At 42.1% G+C, this 18,011-nt stretch overlaps 1 protein-coding gene across 1 annotated transcript; it reads right to left on the bottom strand.

Annotated features, from left to right (window-relative positions):
- Positions 1-7,654: 7,654 nt before the first annotated feature.
- Positions 7,655-10,556, bottom strand: LOC122713363 (adult-specific cuticular protein ACP-22-like). Its single transcript, XM_043933728.1, has 3 exons — positions 10,491-10,556; positions 8,580-8,922; positions 7,655-7,893 (listed from the first exon to the last, which is right to left on the bottom strand). Exons 1-3 carry the CDS (start codon positions 10,554-10,556, stop codon positions 7,655-7,657), a joined length of 648 nt encoding a protein of 215 aa, XP_043789663.1.
- Positions 10,557-18,011: the final 7,455 nt, after the last annotated feature.

The raw sequence follows: 18,011 nt of genomic DNA, 5'->3' as shown, positions 1-18,011 counted from the left end.
AAAAAAAAAAAAAACAACAACTGAGGAGTAAATATAAATTTCAATAAATTTTATCGCGTGTTCGGTGACATTAATCACCGATACGCTTAATAAAATTGGGGGAAATGGTATTGCGTACACGCGTGTTAATACCACGAATCGTGAATTCATCCGTCCCTATTACGATGACGACTCGTTCAGATGAGTCTTGTTGTTAGATTTGATCTAGGAAAGCAAACAAACAAAATTTATACGGATCTAAATTTGATCGTTGAAACACAAATCTAAACATAATCGCAAATCCCAATTTTAAAACCTAACCTGAATTCAAAACTTAGTTTTAAACTTCGATCGAAGTTTGTGCATTGGATTCAGAAATCGGGTTAAGAGTCTGGGTTAACCTTCTGTTTGAATTTAAGCAGTTCGATTAGGGTTTGAGCTAGGGTGGTTTGGATATGGGTTAGGGTCGAACGTGAGTTCAAATTAGGTTTGGGTTCGTATCGAGTTTTGATTTACGTTTAGAATCGAGCCTTGTTCGAATTCAAAAGGTGACTATGTGTATATATATATATATAAAGTTTCTCCAGTTTTCTTCAAGCTTCAAACGGAAAATGGTCGATCGTAAAATAACAAGGTCCACAAGGGTAAGATTCGACGCGTATCCAAAGATTATGTAGATAAATTCTCGATGGAGAAACTGGTAGAAAATGGTAATGAGGTTGGGAGGAAAAGGACGAAAAAAGAAGTGGAAAAGTGAAGGGTGGATTGCCGATGAATATGCGTAGTCACGTGCCGACTATATTATCAAATCGTCGAATCGCGTTCCACCAGGGAGACAGGAACACGTTAGACGCGTCTCCGGGATTTATTTGTCGTCCTTTTCCCTCTCTCGATTGGACTTACGCCTTCGCCGTAATTCGTTCGAAGAAATATCACGTCTAATTCGCGGGTTTGATTCCTTCTCCAAATTTCTCCAAAAATCTCCAAGTTAGGAAAAAGAAATAAAACTCGTTAACAATAATTAGAAGGGAGAATATGGCGCGGGGAAGTTTCTCAAGTTTAAAGGGAACGAAATTTAGCCGAGTGATACAAATGATACAATCCGGAGGCGAAAGGGGAGCAACGTAACGCGAGGAAGTGTAAAGTGTAGGTGCAATTCGTTTCGTTTATCATTCCTCGCGGCTAAGCCAGTTTTGCGAAGTTTCGACTAATCTGTTGAGACTCGCGTGGCTCTTAATCATACGGGTATAAAGAAAAGCGAGAAGCGTGATTTATTTCCTCGCAAAGAGGCGGGGAAAACTCGCGCGCGATCAAAATTTATAACTAAACATTCGATCGTAATATCGTTAGTGTAGAAATTTCGGGACAAACCAAATTCTTTTTATCCTTCATCTCCTACTTCTTTCCCGAATCTTACGAATTATTACGTTTACAACACGTTTCTAATTCAATTGAATTCGCCGCGGTTAAATCGGTCTAATTGGTCGAGATAACGCAAACTGTTCACAACAAGTGGCGCGTTAACTCGAAACTAACGGAATTAATTTTCTTCCACAGCATCGAGAATTCGTCTTTGATATATCGTCTTCTCCGGATTATTTAATACCATCGAGTAGTACCTTTCTCGAGTAGTTCTCGCGGATGAGGGTTTCGCGGGGCGAAACAACGGCGGGGCGCAACATTGTCGAAACAAGGCTTCTCGATAAATAAACTCGACGAAAACGGAGGAGGTGGATGGAGGAGTGGCGAGAGGAGAAGAAAGGTAATCGCGAAATGGTGGAAGAGTCGGGAATGAAATGAAACGGAGGCTGTGTTTAAGAGCGAACTGAATCAATAGCTCTACCCTGCGACCCGTAGGCCAAATATAGGTCATACCACGATCCCCTTTTTCTCTCTCTCTCTCTCCGTTCGCCCTCTCATCGTCTTCCTTCCCCGCGCACCGTTCCACGAGTGGAAGGTATACGGTATATTATTGCATCGACACTCGGTTGCGGCGCACACTCGTTGTCCGCACATATGCATTTTTCATAAATAAATTCCACGGATGCTCCAAACCCTATCCTATCGGATTGCTTGTATACGCCCTGGAATTACGTATTTCACCGCGAATTTTAGCAAATTGTCGAGAGAGCTTTCTACCAGCACCGCAATAAACCGGAACGACTCCGAGTCGCCCGGTTTTGGTAGCCATATTTTTTTACGACAGGATCGACCCTTAGGTCGAGACGAACAAACAGAATTATATATGACGCGTTCCTTATATACACGCATTCTTTCGTATATTTCCTTCTTCGATATCGATCGGACGTCGTACGTTGATTTTCTTCGCTTACTCGTAATTCAATTTCCCCCCTTCTCCGCCCGATGTTTTCTTAAATATTGTAACGACTCGACTCGAGACATTGGTCTCGATCTAAAAAAAAAAAAATCACGTAGCAATAACGAGTTTAGCAGACAAAGGTAAAGAAAGATCGACGAAGCTATTGCCCTCCGGGTAATAGAGGAAAAGGAGGAGGGATGCTTTCAGCGTCTGACATTCCGAATCCATCCTCTTTCGATGTCTCTTTTGTCGCGGGAGAAAGTTGCGATTAGTCTCACAAGTGCGATCCTCTTTCGAACGTGACTCCAGGCAATATTCATCGTTGCTTCTTCCTTTTGACGTTATTCTCACTTTGACGTTTCCCTCGCTTCATCTACTCACCACCCCTTCTCCATTCCGCTCCTTGTTTTCTCCTTTAATTATAACTGTTCCGAAACCGTTCCCCCGCGTTCTCGATATTTGATAACAAACGAAAGAAACGATCGAAACCGTGCTTCCCCGTTTCTCCCCAATAATCTGTCTCGTTTCAAAAATTCGTGTAAAAAGGGGGACGTTTCGAGGAAAAGAATAAACGAAGTAAAATTTGCGTTCCTCGAAAACATTCTCGTCTAAACATTCATGAATCAAGTGGTATATCGCGATTTGCATCCCAGGGAACAGGAGGAATTAATCCCTTCGTATCTCGCCAAATATTACAAATGTTACAAATTTACATTTCCCGCGATCCTCGCGTTCCTCCGAAAACTTTAAACTTTCGAACCAAGTTGAGGCTGATAGCGATTTGCATTCTGGGGATTGTAACGAGTCTTCGACTAACTTCTTTCTCTTCCAAATCTTGCTTACGAATGCGTAAAACGAACGATCAAATTTTCCCGCCAAAATAAACAACGGATCTTCCACGCTATGTTTCGTTTATATTTCCAGATTTAATAAATAAATCGGTCGGACCGGCTTCGTCGAATCGAAGTGCATGAAAAGTTAAACGCGTGCCAACGGCACGCGCGATAACAGAGGAATCAACGCGTTATTTCCCTGGCAAGCGAAATAGGGGGAGGCGATCGCGTGGCCGAAAACGGTAAATTCATCCGGGGGAGCGGGGAGGGGAAGGGAAACGAGAGGCCGTGTAAAAATAATTGGCGTTATTGCGGCCGAAATAACAAAAAAAAAAAAAAAAAAAAAAGAGAAAAAAGGAAAAAAAAAAGCATTGGAGAAGCGGGAAAAAAAGTTTTCGCGGGCGAAATACGATTGGGGGATGAACGGGCCAAATTAACGGTTAACAAATTAACAGTGTCGAGTGGGCGGGGAGCGGGAGGGGAGAAAACGCAAAATTGCCGCAGCCCATGGCTTCCTAACGTTTCCGCTCGATTGAAATACGCCACTCACCCGTACGACCGTTTCCACGCTTCCAATAGCAAACCTATTGATTATCCGCTCGCGTTCCTACCGCGCTGTCCATTTGCTAGCTGATTCATTATAATTGCAGCGACGAAATGGGCGGCCGGTTGGTTGTTCACGCCGCGCAACGTTCCGCTTGTTCGAGCAACGCCACCGGTTTACAACTATTATCGTCCCGCTTCGCGTCATTTTCTTTCCACCCAATCCCCTTTCTTTCTCTGTTTCTTTTTTTTTTCTTTCTTTTTTTTTTTGTTTTTGTTTCTCGAATCGTTGCACGATCGCCGGAATATTTGTCGATTCGTCGATTCGGGAAGGGGAGGATATGGGGTGTTTTAAACGGTGCTTCCAATTTTCCAATTTTAGCTCGCCAATTATTAATCGTTCAATTTCTACGAATGCGAATAAGTAAATAAACAAACGAGCAAATATTTGGCGCGGATTACACGGACAATTCTAGCTACCGTTGTTTAACCGGAGCTTGATTATTAAAAACCTCGATAAATCTATGATCTTGCTTGATTTTCGGGCAAAGTTAACGAGGTCCCGAATACGATCGAATAGGATCCATTCAACCCAATTGTAATTTCAATCTTGGCGCGTCGATCGAACGGAAGTGAAACGCGAAACGCGATTGTCCCGATCGGTTAAAATATTTATCGTTGAACGCGCGCAATCGTAACGCGCGTATCGGGTCATGCGTAATGAATATCATTACCGGATCATCGTTATTTCCAATCGAATATCGTTCAATTAATTATTTCCCGTTACCAAACACACCAGAAAATTATACTCGGTGTGGATAACGTAGTAAAGCGTGATTCGTCGATTCCGCGGTTTCTTTCCCGTTATTAATTTAATAGATCGATCCGTGTTAATGAATAGTTACGAATAACGTGTTTACGCGGCGCGATTTTTCCACGTGTCGCGCATGCCGTCGAGCGATTTTAACGCTCGCGGTGACCCACATCTCTCCCTTTGATTAAACACTCGGTGTCAAATTTCTCTCTCTCTCTCTCTCTCTCTCTCTCTCTCTCTCTCTCTCTCTCTCTCTCTCTCTGCACCGAAACAACGACCGATATTTCGCATTTCGACGAATATTTGCGCGCAACGATATCGACTCGGTTAGAGCTGCATCCACGATGAATTCGCCATTGTCGCGTCATACGACGCGATCTCGCTCGTTGAATGTAAATTTTGATGAGACACTTTGCCGGTCGCGTCTCCTCGATCCACGCGAGAGAAAAACTAGGACCAGCGTTAATCGAGGTATATATACAAATATACGACTGACGCGCTCGATTATCGATCTGCCCGCTCTCCAATTTTGTCCCGAACAATGACACGGAATAATGAAGTTTGTGCAACGATTCCGACGCGTGTCGATTTCTATAATTAATCGATATATAAACGATTCGATATCGATACCGGTCCAATGCGAATCGAATTACAATTGGGTGTTGAAGAAATATTGGAAAAACGGATTGTTGTAAAACAATTCAAGCGAATCTCTCTTTGATTATCCGCGTTGAGCATCGTATAATCTAAGAACTAAGAAGTAAACGCGAAAACTTTTCTCGAAACTTTTATTTTGAAATCGGGTGTTGATTGGATGGAACGTTAATCAACCGAGATATCCGATGTACCCTTTGTTCGAACGATGCGCACTTCAATGCTGAAATTTCCACGACTTTCCAGGACAAGAATGATCGTTTAACGATGACGGGGCTCGACACGACGAATCGACACGTTTTGTTTCGGCCGAGACACGCGGGATCGAGTCAAAGGATCGCCTTCCCCCTTCATCGACACTTCATTAACCGCCATCGCGTTCGGGAAACACGCGAGCGTTGTTAACACGAAGGCAAAGGAAAGCTGGTATTTTGCTCTCGAGATGAAATCGTGAAACGACGTTTGATCACCCTCCCACCGAATCATCGAGTAATTGCGCTGCGATATCGCGGGTAATTAGTAGCCTGCCTAGCCCTCCTAGGGAAATTACATCGTTTTCCGGAATATCATCGGATCTCGATGTACGTACACACCAGTTAACGCGACTTTAACGACGCGCGTACAATTATACGCGACGTGTCGTGACTATATATACATCGCTGTATACATCTTCGTAAGGCGTAGAGGCGAAAACAAACAGAAAAATATTGACATTCGAGTTTCGCTTATTAACGTGATTACAACGTTTCTCGAGCAGTGATACTTTTAACTTCAACAGCAATCGCCACGCAATAATTCTATATATTCGATATTTCTTCTTTTCGTAATCTTTTTTATCTTGGCATAATTTATTATCTTCTATTCGATCACGTCTTTATTGATTACCGCAAAATGGACTTTTCTCCAAATTTTTTCAAATTTCTCCAAACGAATCTCTCGAACTAACACGTTCGTATCCACACTCCCGAGCGTTTCAGAACGCTTTCCGTTCAAATCGCGGTAGACTTCCGTGGAATAAACACATATCTCTTCAAGAACGAGCACGTATCCCTTTAATAAAACAGCTCTTCCTTCTCAATATATTTCGTTTCGTCCTCTCGAACGGATCCTCCAAACACATCTCACCGATACAACGAGATTCTACAACACGCGTGTATTTTACGCGACGTGTTTCGATCTCGCTTCGAGTATTTCATCCCGAATGCCTCGAGTCAATTCGATCGTTAGCGATTTAACGACGTAACGTGGTCGCTAGGGGAAGGGTTGGGAAGGGTTGGCACAACCCGGGGGGGGGGGCCCCTCTTATACCGGTCCTTATCTGCTCGCCGGCCTGCTCGTTGTTCTTTTTGTTTCCACTTTCCTCTTCTTCTATCGAGGCATGCATTCGAGGCATTGTTAGCGCGCGGGCGAGCCTTCCTTTCATCTTCCCCGCTGTTATTCGCTCCGTTCCCCTTCTCCCCGCCCCATTTCTCTCCTTTTCTCCTTTTGTCTTTATCCACTCGTGATAACGACGTTCCGTTGGTATCAAATTGATCAGACGAGACGCGCTTTAACGACGTGCCGCGTATGACTGTGCCCGGGGTGTAGCCAAGCCTCGCTTCATTGACGATCGACCTCCTTTCGTGTCCAACCTCCTCCCTCCTCCCCCGCTTCGATCGCGAGCAATTACGACGTGGCGCTTTACCTCCAACGCTGTACTTCGCTTTACGCTTACGAAAAGATTTCGCGCGAGAATTTTGTTATCTGTTTACAAAACAAATGAATCATCCGCCATTTTTATCGTTTCGAACGAAACATAACGAAACGTTCCTATTCCGAAACGCGTTGATTTCCGATTTTCCAATCGATTTGACGAGAAGTAGTGGAAAGTGATTAATAGAGAAAGAGAATAGGGATCGTGATACTCGAGTGAAAAATCATCTTACGAGATAAGATACACGAGGATATACGTAGTAAGAAAATAGCTAGAGGTATTAAAACGCAGAGGTAAGAAAAGCGTGTATCAAAATATTATATACACCGAAAAGATTTCGCGCGAGAATTTTCCTATCTGTTTACAAAACAAATGAATCATCCGCCATTTTTATCGTTTCGAACGAAAGATAACGAAACGTTCCTATTCCGAAACGCGTTGATTTCCGATTTTCCAATCGATTTGACGAGAAGTAGTGGAAAGTGACTAGTAGAGGAAGAGAATAGGGATCGTGATACTCGAGTGAAAAATCATCTTACGAGATAAGATACACGAGGATATACGTAGTAAGAAAATAGCTAGAGGTATTAAAACGCAGAGGTAAGAAAAGTGTGTATCAAAATATTTGCCTCGTTCGTTGCAGTTTATTGAAAAAGCATATTCTATATTTACAGTATAAAAACGTTCTTGACCGCAATTTCCTGTGGCGGTATAAGCGATAACGGAAGCCTTTGGTATGGAGAGGAGAAAGCGGGGAAACGATAAGGTGTTTATAACCAGGTAAGGAAAGGATGGCCGATCGATCGATCGGCGAACGATCAATATCCGTCCTCGGCCGAGTAAGGGGAGACGTAATCTTGGACGTGTTGTTCCTGTTGCGCCGCGTCTTGGTGATCGTGAACTCTCGGCTGGCCTTGGCCGGAGATGTCGGCCGTGTGCTCGTTTTTCCCGGAAGTGTGCACCACGGCGTGAAATCCATCCTTGTCCGCCCGATAACTGACCACCCGAACGCTACCGTTCGGTTCCTTCACGCTGTATTGGCCGGACACGTTGCTCCCTGCGCGAGAAAAGAGAATGGAGAGAAACGATGAGATCCTTTCTTCAATTTCTATTCATTGTAGTCGTAATCGAATGACGAAGACGAAGATCCCGCGCTTCTTATATTACTTAATTTTAACGAAAGATAATCCAATGGATTATCCTGATGGATCATTGAAGATCTCGCGTGCGAACGAAGTTTTAATTTCGAGTAAAAGAGTAGCCGGGTTACCCTCTAGATACTTGAGGACACCGCTTGTTCGACTTCATCGAAACGTTATTTTCTCGTCTTTCTCTCGGAACCGCGTGAATTTATGTAACGATCAATATTTATAATCGCTCCAACTGGAATAAAATTTCATTAAGACTCTCGAGGCAAGTCCCGTTTCGGCGTCGAGCAATCGATGAATATATAACTCGCGCGAATGGTGGATCAAAGATCACGATCCTTAATTATTTATCGCCGTGCTTATCCCTCGGCCACGCATTCGCGATACGCGACCACGTGAATTACACTTTGCGGTCGAGTTGCCTCCGTTTCCCGGTGGTTCCATCGTGCCAGAGACAAAATTCGAGACGAAACGCGCTCTCAAAGGAGAAGCTGAAACGTCCTTACAGCGCAAATGAAGGACGTTTCTAAATGGAGGATGGAAAAAAACTAGAGAAAGAGAGAGAGAGAGAGAGAAAAGTTTAATCTCGGCTCACCGTCTCGCCTCTCCTTCTGCCCGTGAAAATCGCCCGTCTGATGATCCTCCACGCCGTACGAGAACTCGTACTTGGGACGCGCCACGTAGTCGAACGAGTAGCCGTGTTGCTCCCCCTGTTGTTCGTGCAAATCGTTCGAGTTGTCCCCGTGATTCACCGAGTACGGCACTTTCACCTCGTACACGGGCCCCTCGACAGGCCCGTGAAACTGGAGGTACGAGGTTGCCAGTGAATCATGTTGCTCAGGATCCTGTTGTTCGTGGAAATCCTCTCCGTCCAGGGGTATCACGCCGCCCCGTGATCGATGGCCGAGAGCCAGCGCGATGGTCAAGGCGATACCGACCTGTTTCACGTACGCAAAAAAAAAAGGAAAAAAAAAAGTCACCTTTCAAACTACCTCGTAACCTGACGTTTTTCTCCGCCCAGATCTGGAAGATCAATCGTCCAAAGATTTACCGGTGGCGATCGACCGGTGGAAAAACGCGACGTTTAAAATGGATCGAGTTTCCAACGATCCCCGTGATTTCTCCGATGATTCTACTATTTTTTGGAAGGAGATAATTTATTAACACGCGTAAATGCGCGTTTCCAAGTTGTCGAACGAGAGACGAAAAAGTTAAATTAAACATGGATATGTATAATCTACGATATGTGAAATCGTGACAAGGCGCGTTGCATAATGATAGAGGAGTACGTAAGTGCGCTTATATTCGATAAGTCGAATCTGAGATGGATAGGAGGGACGAAAACAACATCGATCTGAGATGTTCCATTTTCAGTTGTCACAGGGATGGTACACAAGCGTTTACCATCGTATCGAAAACAGACTCTAGCCGGTCGATTATACAAGGCAATAAAAGTTTCGCGTTTCATCATGGATTGAAATTCGATTCTCATCGTTTCTTTTGTACGCGTTTCGCTTTGTTTGCCCGTTTACCGTGGCAAACGCAATTATTGAATACGGCTTCGCCGTATAAAATATATCGAGCCAAAGTACCGTACAAATGTAGATAAAAAAAAAAAAAATGAAAACGGGGGAATGCAAATGGGTCTCTCGCGCGAATCTCGTGTAATTTTTGCCCATGATTTAACCGTGGTGATTCGCAGGTTTCAATTACCGTCTCATTTGTAACGATGTAACAACTGTTGAAACGTGTCAAACACGAGCCGGAGAAATCACGTTAAAAAAGAATGGCAGTTGGTTTTAATTACGCGACACAAGTCCAGAATAACAAGCACTCCGGTGTGTTTCCATACGCGACGCGGCCGTCGTTATACGTTCCTCCAAAATCGTTGCACCGTGTTCTTCGCTATCTTTGATTCCCTCGCGGTTATTTATTCGATCGGTGGAAATGCTACGACGATTTTTTTTTTTCTATCCCATTAAGGAAACGGTTCCGTGTGCACGTTTATGATTAATTCCTTTTATCAAATTGGTGCATTATTCTTGCCTGAAGGGATAAATCGATCGGAATTAAACGAGACTAATTGGGCCAATTTGATTCACTAAAATTTATATTTCTCTATGTTCTTGTAAAAAAAAAAAAAAGAGTAATTATACGAATTTATTTAATTGAACAGCAATTTGCGATTATCGATCTCGAACTCCACTTTATTGTATGACGCTTCTTTTAACGTGCTCATCCGTTTGGATATTCTTATAAATTATTAAGAATTACAACGATATTGCAGAGAAGCTGACTTCCATCTCTCGTACAGTTTTCTCCAATTTTTCCTTGCGAAGCACGCTTTCGAAAAAAAAAATTCGCGACAGTTCCGACAGCCACTTTCTCTCGCTCCTCTCTTCTTCTCTCCTCATCTCTTCCCGCCCCCCTTTCTCTTCCCCTTCCTCCGACTCGCGATTCTCTTAAATTTGTTTCCCCCAATAATATCTCTTCCACGATACTATACCTTGATCCTCGTGTTTCCCATCACGGTATTTAAGCCGGCCAAGTGAGAACTGCAACTTTCCAGCATGTGTCCCTAGCCTTTTATACCGTCGCGACGCACTCTGTAAACACGCCGCTCGTAAACACACGTGAATCTGCCAGTTGGCCATCGCGTGCGTGCAAGTTGGTGAATTTCGCTTGGACCCTGCTTTTCTCTCCTCTCCTCCCCTCTCTTCTTTTCTCCTCTTCACCTTCGATGCAACGACCTTTCACGTTCGGAACCGATTGTCGTTGCCAACTTCTCATGATTTCACTCGTATTGACATTGTTTCTTCCCTGTCTGAATTAGAGCAGAGTTCGAAGCTACCTTTCAAAAGACTTTTTTTGAAGCACAAATACAAGATAGCAATATAATTATTGAAATTTGTGAAATTTGTAACGTGAATAATTATCGTCATTTCTCAAAGGCGATCAAATTCGTCTCTAAGTTAAAAATTGACCAAGAAATGACCAAGATCCATTAAGAGATAAATATTGAAACGCAACATTATCCGTGTCGACAGTTCGGTGAACCCCGTAGCATTTACCGCGTGTCGACCCCGTTTGTACGAACGTAAAATTCGAAATGGCTCGTACGCATTGAAATGTTACACCATCGGTTTTCCCCATTTTTTTCTACTCTTGTAGCGCAAAGAAGGGACCCAAGTTTCGCCTGTATCCTCCTGAACTCTCGCTCGATTCCAATGGCGCGTAACCAGTTATTAGCAGATCGTACCCTCGAGTATTATCGACCAATCCTGGCCACGGTGGCTTCCTTACTTTTCAGAGAAGGCGACATCGACCGGCTTCCATCCTTTCGGAACGAAGAAGCCTGGGCGTCGCTGGACGACACCAGGGTCGAATAATCCGCTTACTCCGTTCGTGCCAGGATTTATTTGGATTCTTAACCCCGTCCGGAGACCCTTGGGCGTTTGGATTGAATCGTGTCGGATCCACTTTAAATGCCTCCATCTCCGACAATTTTTTTTTTCTTCTTCTTTCCCCTTCCCCCCTCTCTCCCCTCTTGAGAATCCCCCTCCCTCTGTTCCTCGTTCATTTAATAGCGCAGTTTAATTCCTTTATTGGGCTGTTTGTTCCACTTTCGAATACCTTGTCGTGCTCGAGCGACCAGCTCGCGTCTTTTAAACTGCCATTGCGCTAATCTCCCGAATCCTCCGCTTCTCCTCGATCTACGAGATTGCACCTCTTAATCAGGGCCACCCCGATTATTCTAGCTCCAACGAAACCTTTTGAAACTTTCTTTTTACGAAAGTATATAATGTTTTTTTCGTTTTCAAAATGTTAAAACGTCAAAACGTCCTTGATTTCCTGGAGCAGCAATATCTAACAGATAAAGACGAGGAGAGGAGGTACTAATTGCGAGAATTTAGAGAATTGTATATATGGATATGTTTACACAAGCGACTTTGAAGCGATGATAAATATCGAAATACTCGTTATCGGCATTCAATTCTTTTTTCTCTCTCTTTTTTTTTTTTATATCTCGTTTTTGTCTCCAATTCATGAATTTAAATTCTCCTCGTTTTTCGCGTTGCATCGTGATAAAATATATATTTACCAATACGATTTATCGTCGATCAAGATTTTGTCATTGTCTCGTTACAATTTACGATCTCGATTTAAATTTGACCACCGCGCTTTGATTCCCTCTCATTGTGTGCATTTCCTCGACACGATAAAGCGGTCACGGTAAGCAATCGAATTGCAATTTCGATCGAAATCGAGAAGAGAGCGTTCGAGAGTTCCTCGGGCGTCGAAGGTGGAAAGGAAAGTCGAGAAGAGAATTCCGTCATTGTCTTGTCGCTGGAGATTAATTTGTAGAATAAGGTTGGCATTTAGCGAAAGCCCTGACTTTGATTTCAATTATTCTGGACGACAAAGCGCGCACGACCGATCGATGCGCCAAGTGTTCGATAGAGAACGTTCGAGATAAAGTCCAGGTAAAGTACATAAAAGATTTCACGAAACGAAGCCAACCGGAAGTTGGCTACCATTCGATGGAAATCTTTCCTCTCTCCACAGTATTTTCGTTGGCGAATGAAAATCGGTGAATCGGTTTTTGCGTATGGCACCGGTCATCGATTTAGTCAGTCGAGTAAAGGATGTTGTTCTTCCTTTATCTCGTTAATTTAAATAACCAAATTTTTTTGCAAATTAACAACACAAAGAAAGCATTCTTCTCAAAGGAACAAAGGTAAAAACTCTCCCTCTGTTACTCGTTATCGTTACATATAGTTAATTGATTTACTTTGCAAAGAGCAACGTGGATTCGAAACGATTATTGTTTATCCTGATGTTTAATGATTTTTCGAAACGATAAAGGGAAACTAATTATTATTGCAAATGGAAAATAAAGGGAAGATATTTTATCTTGTCAAATTGCTCGAGAAGTTTGATTGAGAAACTTGTGGAAAATGATAACGAAGTCAAGGCAATTAATTGAGAATAATCCATGATATATATACTTATGAAACGATATTTCTCGATCTTTTCTCAAACGAAGCGAAAATGTTTAAATTCGTAACGAATCGATCACCGATCTGAAATTTAACGAAATAAATTAAAATCGAGTCGAAGGAGATACGTAAGAGTTACGATTATATTTAAAAAATACAAGTTTGGAACAACACTCTTGCACAGATCATCTTGCATAGACGATATGGGAGAATCGAAACGATTTTTCTGGACGATTTAACGCAGTCAATTAAATCGACGTGTATCGGATAGGAGGTGACTCGTCGACGTCCTCGCATCAAACGATCGTTCGTTCTGCATGTACACCCAAAACACTATTTGCATTTCCTCCATCCATCGTAAATTATTCCTCGCGATCCACCGCAGAGAGACTCCATCTTCTTGGTAGACCAATTACAACACCTGTCTTTCCTCGGAATTAAACCTTTGCCCGGGGCAATTATATCGTTGCGGTTCGATACGAGAGACGCTAATATTGAAAGCGTTAATTGAAGCGGTTCAAGTGATGGCTCAAGTGATTCAGAATGCACGAAGACGCAAGAAAACACGGCCAAACTTTTTCCTTTGTTTGTCAAAGAAACAATTCTCTTTGACGGATTAATACTTACGCTCGAGTCGTTCCAGGGTGGATCTTTGTCGCGAAATTGCTGCATGAACGTGCTGCAATGATGATAAACAATGCAACGATCGTTCGAGCAAACGTGTATGGCATTGCATCCTTGACACGTATATTCGTTTTCTCTCTCTCTCTCTTTCTCTCCTTTCTTTTTTTTAAGAGGATTGGTCGGAAAAAGAGAAAGGAAGTACGATTGAAAATTTTATTCGAAGATGAAAGAGAAGTTTGAATAAGCTTTCGCGAATGAAAGATACAGCGAGATGTTGACTTTGCGAATTAACAACGAAATGAACTTGTTCCGCTAACTTTTTCGAATAATTGATCTGGAAGAATGAAATTCGTTGAAGGAAAATCGAATTCTCTTCTCGTTCTTTTCTTCTCTTCTCTTCTCTTCTCTTCTCTTCTCTTTTCTTATGCATTTAAAATTTAAAATAAACTTTATTTATCTTTAGATAACCGATGTTTCAATAATTGATGTTCCACAGATACAATCTGAAACATTGTATTATCTTTCGAGCAAACGAATATCAAGCGTTTCTATTACTGCTCGCAGAAAGAAAAAGAAAAAGAAGAAAAAAAAAAAAAAGAAAAAAGAAAATGGACTGATATAAACCACGGTCACGTTTTTTGTCCTTATACCTGAAATATACCGTATCGTTAAAAGCGCGGTCTTTTTATCCTGATCCTTTATAGCGGATAATAATATAACGGATGAAAATATAACGGATCGCGTAGCCGCGATAAAATTTAGAACACGACGAAATAAATGCGGCTGGAAATGGAAAAGTGGCTCGTCGATATTTCCCAAGTATTTATTTTCCCTCGTATACCGTTGTTAAAATTTCACAGCGGCTCGTTATCTCGCTTTTCATAACGCGATAAGTACACCGATTTGATTGTTTCAATCCTTGCTCCCCGATTCCCCCGCTACACACTGAAATTTAATTCTTTAATCACGTAGAACGAGCTTCGTTCTTCGCCACGATTTTCCTAGGGAAATTCCAGGGGGATAAGGAACAGATCCCTTGGTATAACTGCAGCAAATACCCGCTCTTTATTAAATATTCTTAAAGGATAAATGCCCCGTACGGGACCGTGGAATCACCAAAATCAAGAAACGTGTGGGAAGCGTGATGTAATATGAATGCGATGGTAATCCGAACGAATTAATCGACGATATAATTTAACGGATTGTAGTATTACAACGCGCATATAATATAGTAATATCGTAATTATTGATACTCCATGTAAATTAATTTTATCTCGTAACGTGTGATTAAATAACGCCATTGTAAAATTGATTCGACGAGCAACAAACGATATTTATCATATTATATTATATTCGTATTATATTAAATTTCGTGATGATTAAAGACGATATTTAAATAACTTTTTAGGGATCGAATCTCGAATTCGTCGATCCTCTATTACAAATTATATTCACGTGAATATAAGATCGCTCTTGCGGAGAGTAAAAACCGGTAATAAATTATCCAATTATCATTTTTTCGAACGAAAACGTTTTCCAATTTCCCTTCCGGCCTCGAAACAAAATATTTCCCCTTTCGTTCGACGAATTTCGAAACGAACGAGATTCCAGAGCGAGACCCCCGTGGACGGGACGTGGTAATTGGCATAGTCGTGCGGAGAGTACGAGAGAGAGAAAAGATGACTCGGCGGATTCCTTCGATGCCACTCTCTTCCGCTTTTCAATGCTCGATACCCCAAGCTCGGGTAAAGCGCATCGGGTACAAATTGCGGCGGACAGGTGATCTGGGTCAAGCCGATCGTAACTGGTACTGGTCGACTTTTTATCCGCGATTAAACGAATGCGCCAAGTTGGAGGGGGAAGACAACATGGTCCGGTGACAGCGTGTATCCATTCCATTGCCTCGAGCTTCTTTCCCGAGTTTGATATTACAAACGTTTCCCGTTGATATACGAGCCGCAAGAAACAAGAATGCGAGTAATGCTTGTATTATCTGCAACTTCATTTTCGAGATACGAGAAACGTCGGACGATTTATTTGTAAGCACAGTTGTAACGATACTTTACCTTTCGAGAGATGAAAAATATATCAAGTTGACGATATATTTAATTGAAAATTATGTTTATTCGAGTCGTAAGGAAGAATTCGCAGGAAGATTTATTTTTAAAGTTGAATATCTATTGAAATATATTTTTACCAATGCCGCATTCATTTTTTATTCAATCTGTTCGTGAAAATAACTCGAAATGTTATTTCTTCGTTGAACTTTGTTTCGTCGCGGTTGAGATATTCTGGTCTTTCTATCTAGTTCCTTTAATTTCGAAAATAGACGAAGATTATTAAATAATACCAAGTTGTTTATTAAATATGGCGGATTTCGAGAAAAAGATTGACATTGAATTTTTCACGAATAAATTACAAAAATTAGATAGGAAATGTATAATGGATAAATATACAATTTTAAAAAGTTTTTACTTGCTGCTACTTTTCAAAGCTACATCTTCATTTTTTATTTAAGCGAAAGCAAAACTAAAATTCTTCCTTCGATTTCAAAAAAAAAAAAAAAAAAGAAAAAAAAAGAAAAGAAAAGAAAAATTTGATAATCCAACATGAAATATCTCTCTATTCGGTTAAATTTATTTATAAAGCCAATTTCAGATTCAACGATTGCACGCGGTTTTACCTCTTATAAAAATGAGGACAATAAGAAGGAAGAAAGGTGAGGCGAAATAACGTTGAACGCTCATTGCCCTCGGGTTGTCGGGTGGCTCAATTAAAATTCTCAGTGAAATTTCTCATTTACCCCGAAACACTGGCTGGCGGCCATCCGCGAGGCCGTGCGACAAACGGAATTTCGCCGAGCAATTTTTTTCCCGGGGAAACAGTTAGCCAAGAAAAGGTTAAAACCGGGTAACGATAAGGAAACGCAATTCCTACCATTCTTTTCGCGTTATTGCGGTTGTGTCGGCCGCTACCCGGCCCGTGACTCCGCCGACAACCGCCACCGACCAATGAAACGTTAAAAATGCTCGGCTATTAAGGGCCAATGCGGCGCGGATACGGAATCTATTTGCATCCGCCCTACGTATTTCTATTATTAAAATACGGAAGTGGCCGGTGTCTGCCAACCATCATTTCCTATTCCATTCGAGCGTGGTTGCGGGTCGATGCCAATTACGGCATGGATGCCCCGCTTCATATTGCCCATTCTCCATCCACTTCCCCGATAATCTTTCCTTCCTCGAAAACCTTCCTTTCGCGGGGCTACCATGATGTTGTATCCATTGATTATTTCTCCTTCCAACTCGGATCTCGATTGTCTTAATCGTTAATCTTTCCTTCCACGAGAAGATAAAAAGTTTCCTCGCTTCTTTTCTTTTTTTTCCATAAACGTGGTGGCATATTTTCGTTTCCATCGCGAGTTTGTTTCTTAACGGTAAACGGAATTTCAACTTAAAATTCTAAAGTTTTCCTGAAAAAAAAAATCGATCGACGTCTTCGCTCGTCGAAACGTCATTGTTTTTCCCGAATAAATAAAATAATAAAATGGAACATGGTGAAAAATCGTTGTCAGATAGAACGAGTATCGTTGCATAAATCGTTTTTCCAAGTGAATGCAATCGGAGTCAGGGCAAAGGGAAATCGGACAATCGTCGAAGAATACTCGGAAGAGAAATCTCCGCTGATCCGTGAAACCCGTCCACCTAGCAACTTTTCCATTCCCGATACCGTGCACGATAATTCAACGACGATTTCAGAAGAACGCGTCGAAGAACGGACAAGCTTTTGCAAATATTGAATCGTCACGATGGAAGATTAACGCGTTTGCCAAGTCGCGTGGAGGGTGGATGCACCTGCCTGGTGAATCAAAGTTCAAGACACCAATTTGGATCCGACTTGTCACGGTTGCTTGGCCAAGCGCGACACTTTCGCCACGGTCCTCGATCTTAAGACCTGTTGATCGAGCACAATCGGCCGCCCTCTCGTCACCGGACAATGTCGTGCACGCGTTCCGTGGCTAGGTGCACACGCGCCCGGACACACGTATGTCAATTTGCTGCCGCTTAACTAATCCTTGAACCCGTGCTACCAGCTGGATAACACGTGTGACGTGGATTGGCCATTATGCGCTCATCAAGGAGGAACAAGTTTTCAGAACGGACGTGTCGTTAACGAATCAACCGTTCTTTCCATTCTTTCCATTCTTCCATCTTCGTACCGTGAATTTTTTCCCTTTTATCTTCTTTCCTTAACGAGACCTTTCGACAATAATAAAACGGTGTGTTCTAAATTTCGTAAGATCGATGGATTGTAAATAATGAATATAAAAATATAGAAACGAAACGTAGTTGATATCTGTGATTATTAAAAATTGTGAGAATTTCTTTTACCGCTAGAAGAAA

This window comes from Apis laboriosa, unplaced genomic scaffold, assembly GCF_014066325.1.
Source record: "Apis laboriosa isolate Shangri-la unplaced genomic scaffold, ASM1406632v1 scaffold23_cov150, whole genome shotgun sequence".
Lineage (NCBI taxonomy): Eukaryota > Metazoa > Arthropoda > Insecta > Hymenoptera > Apidae > Apis > Apis laboriosa.
This window is presented reverse-complemented; position numbering and strand designations above follow the sequence as displayed.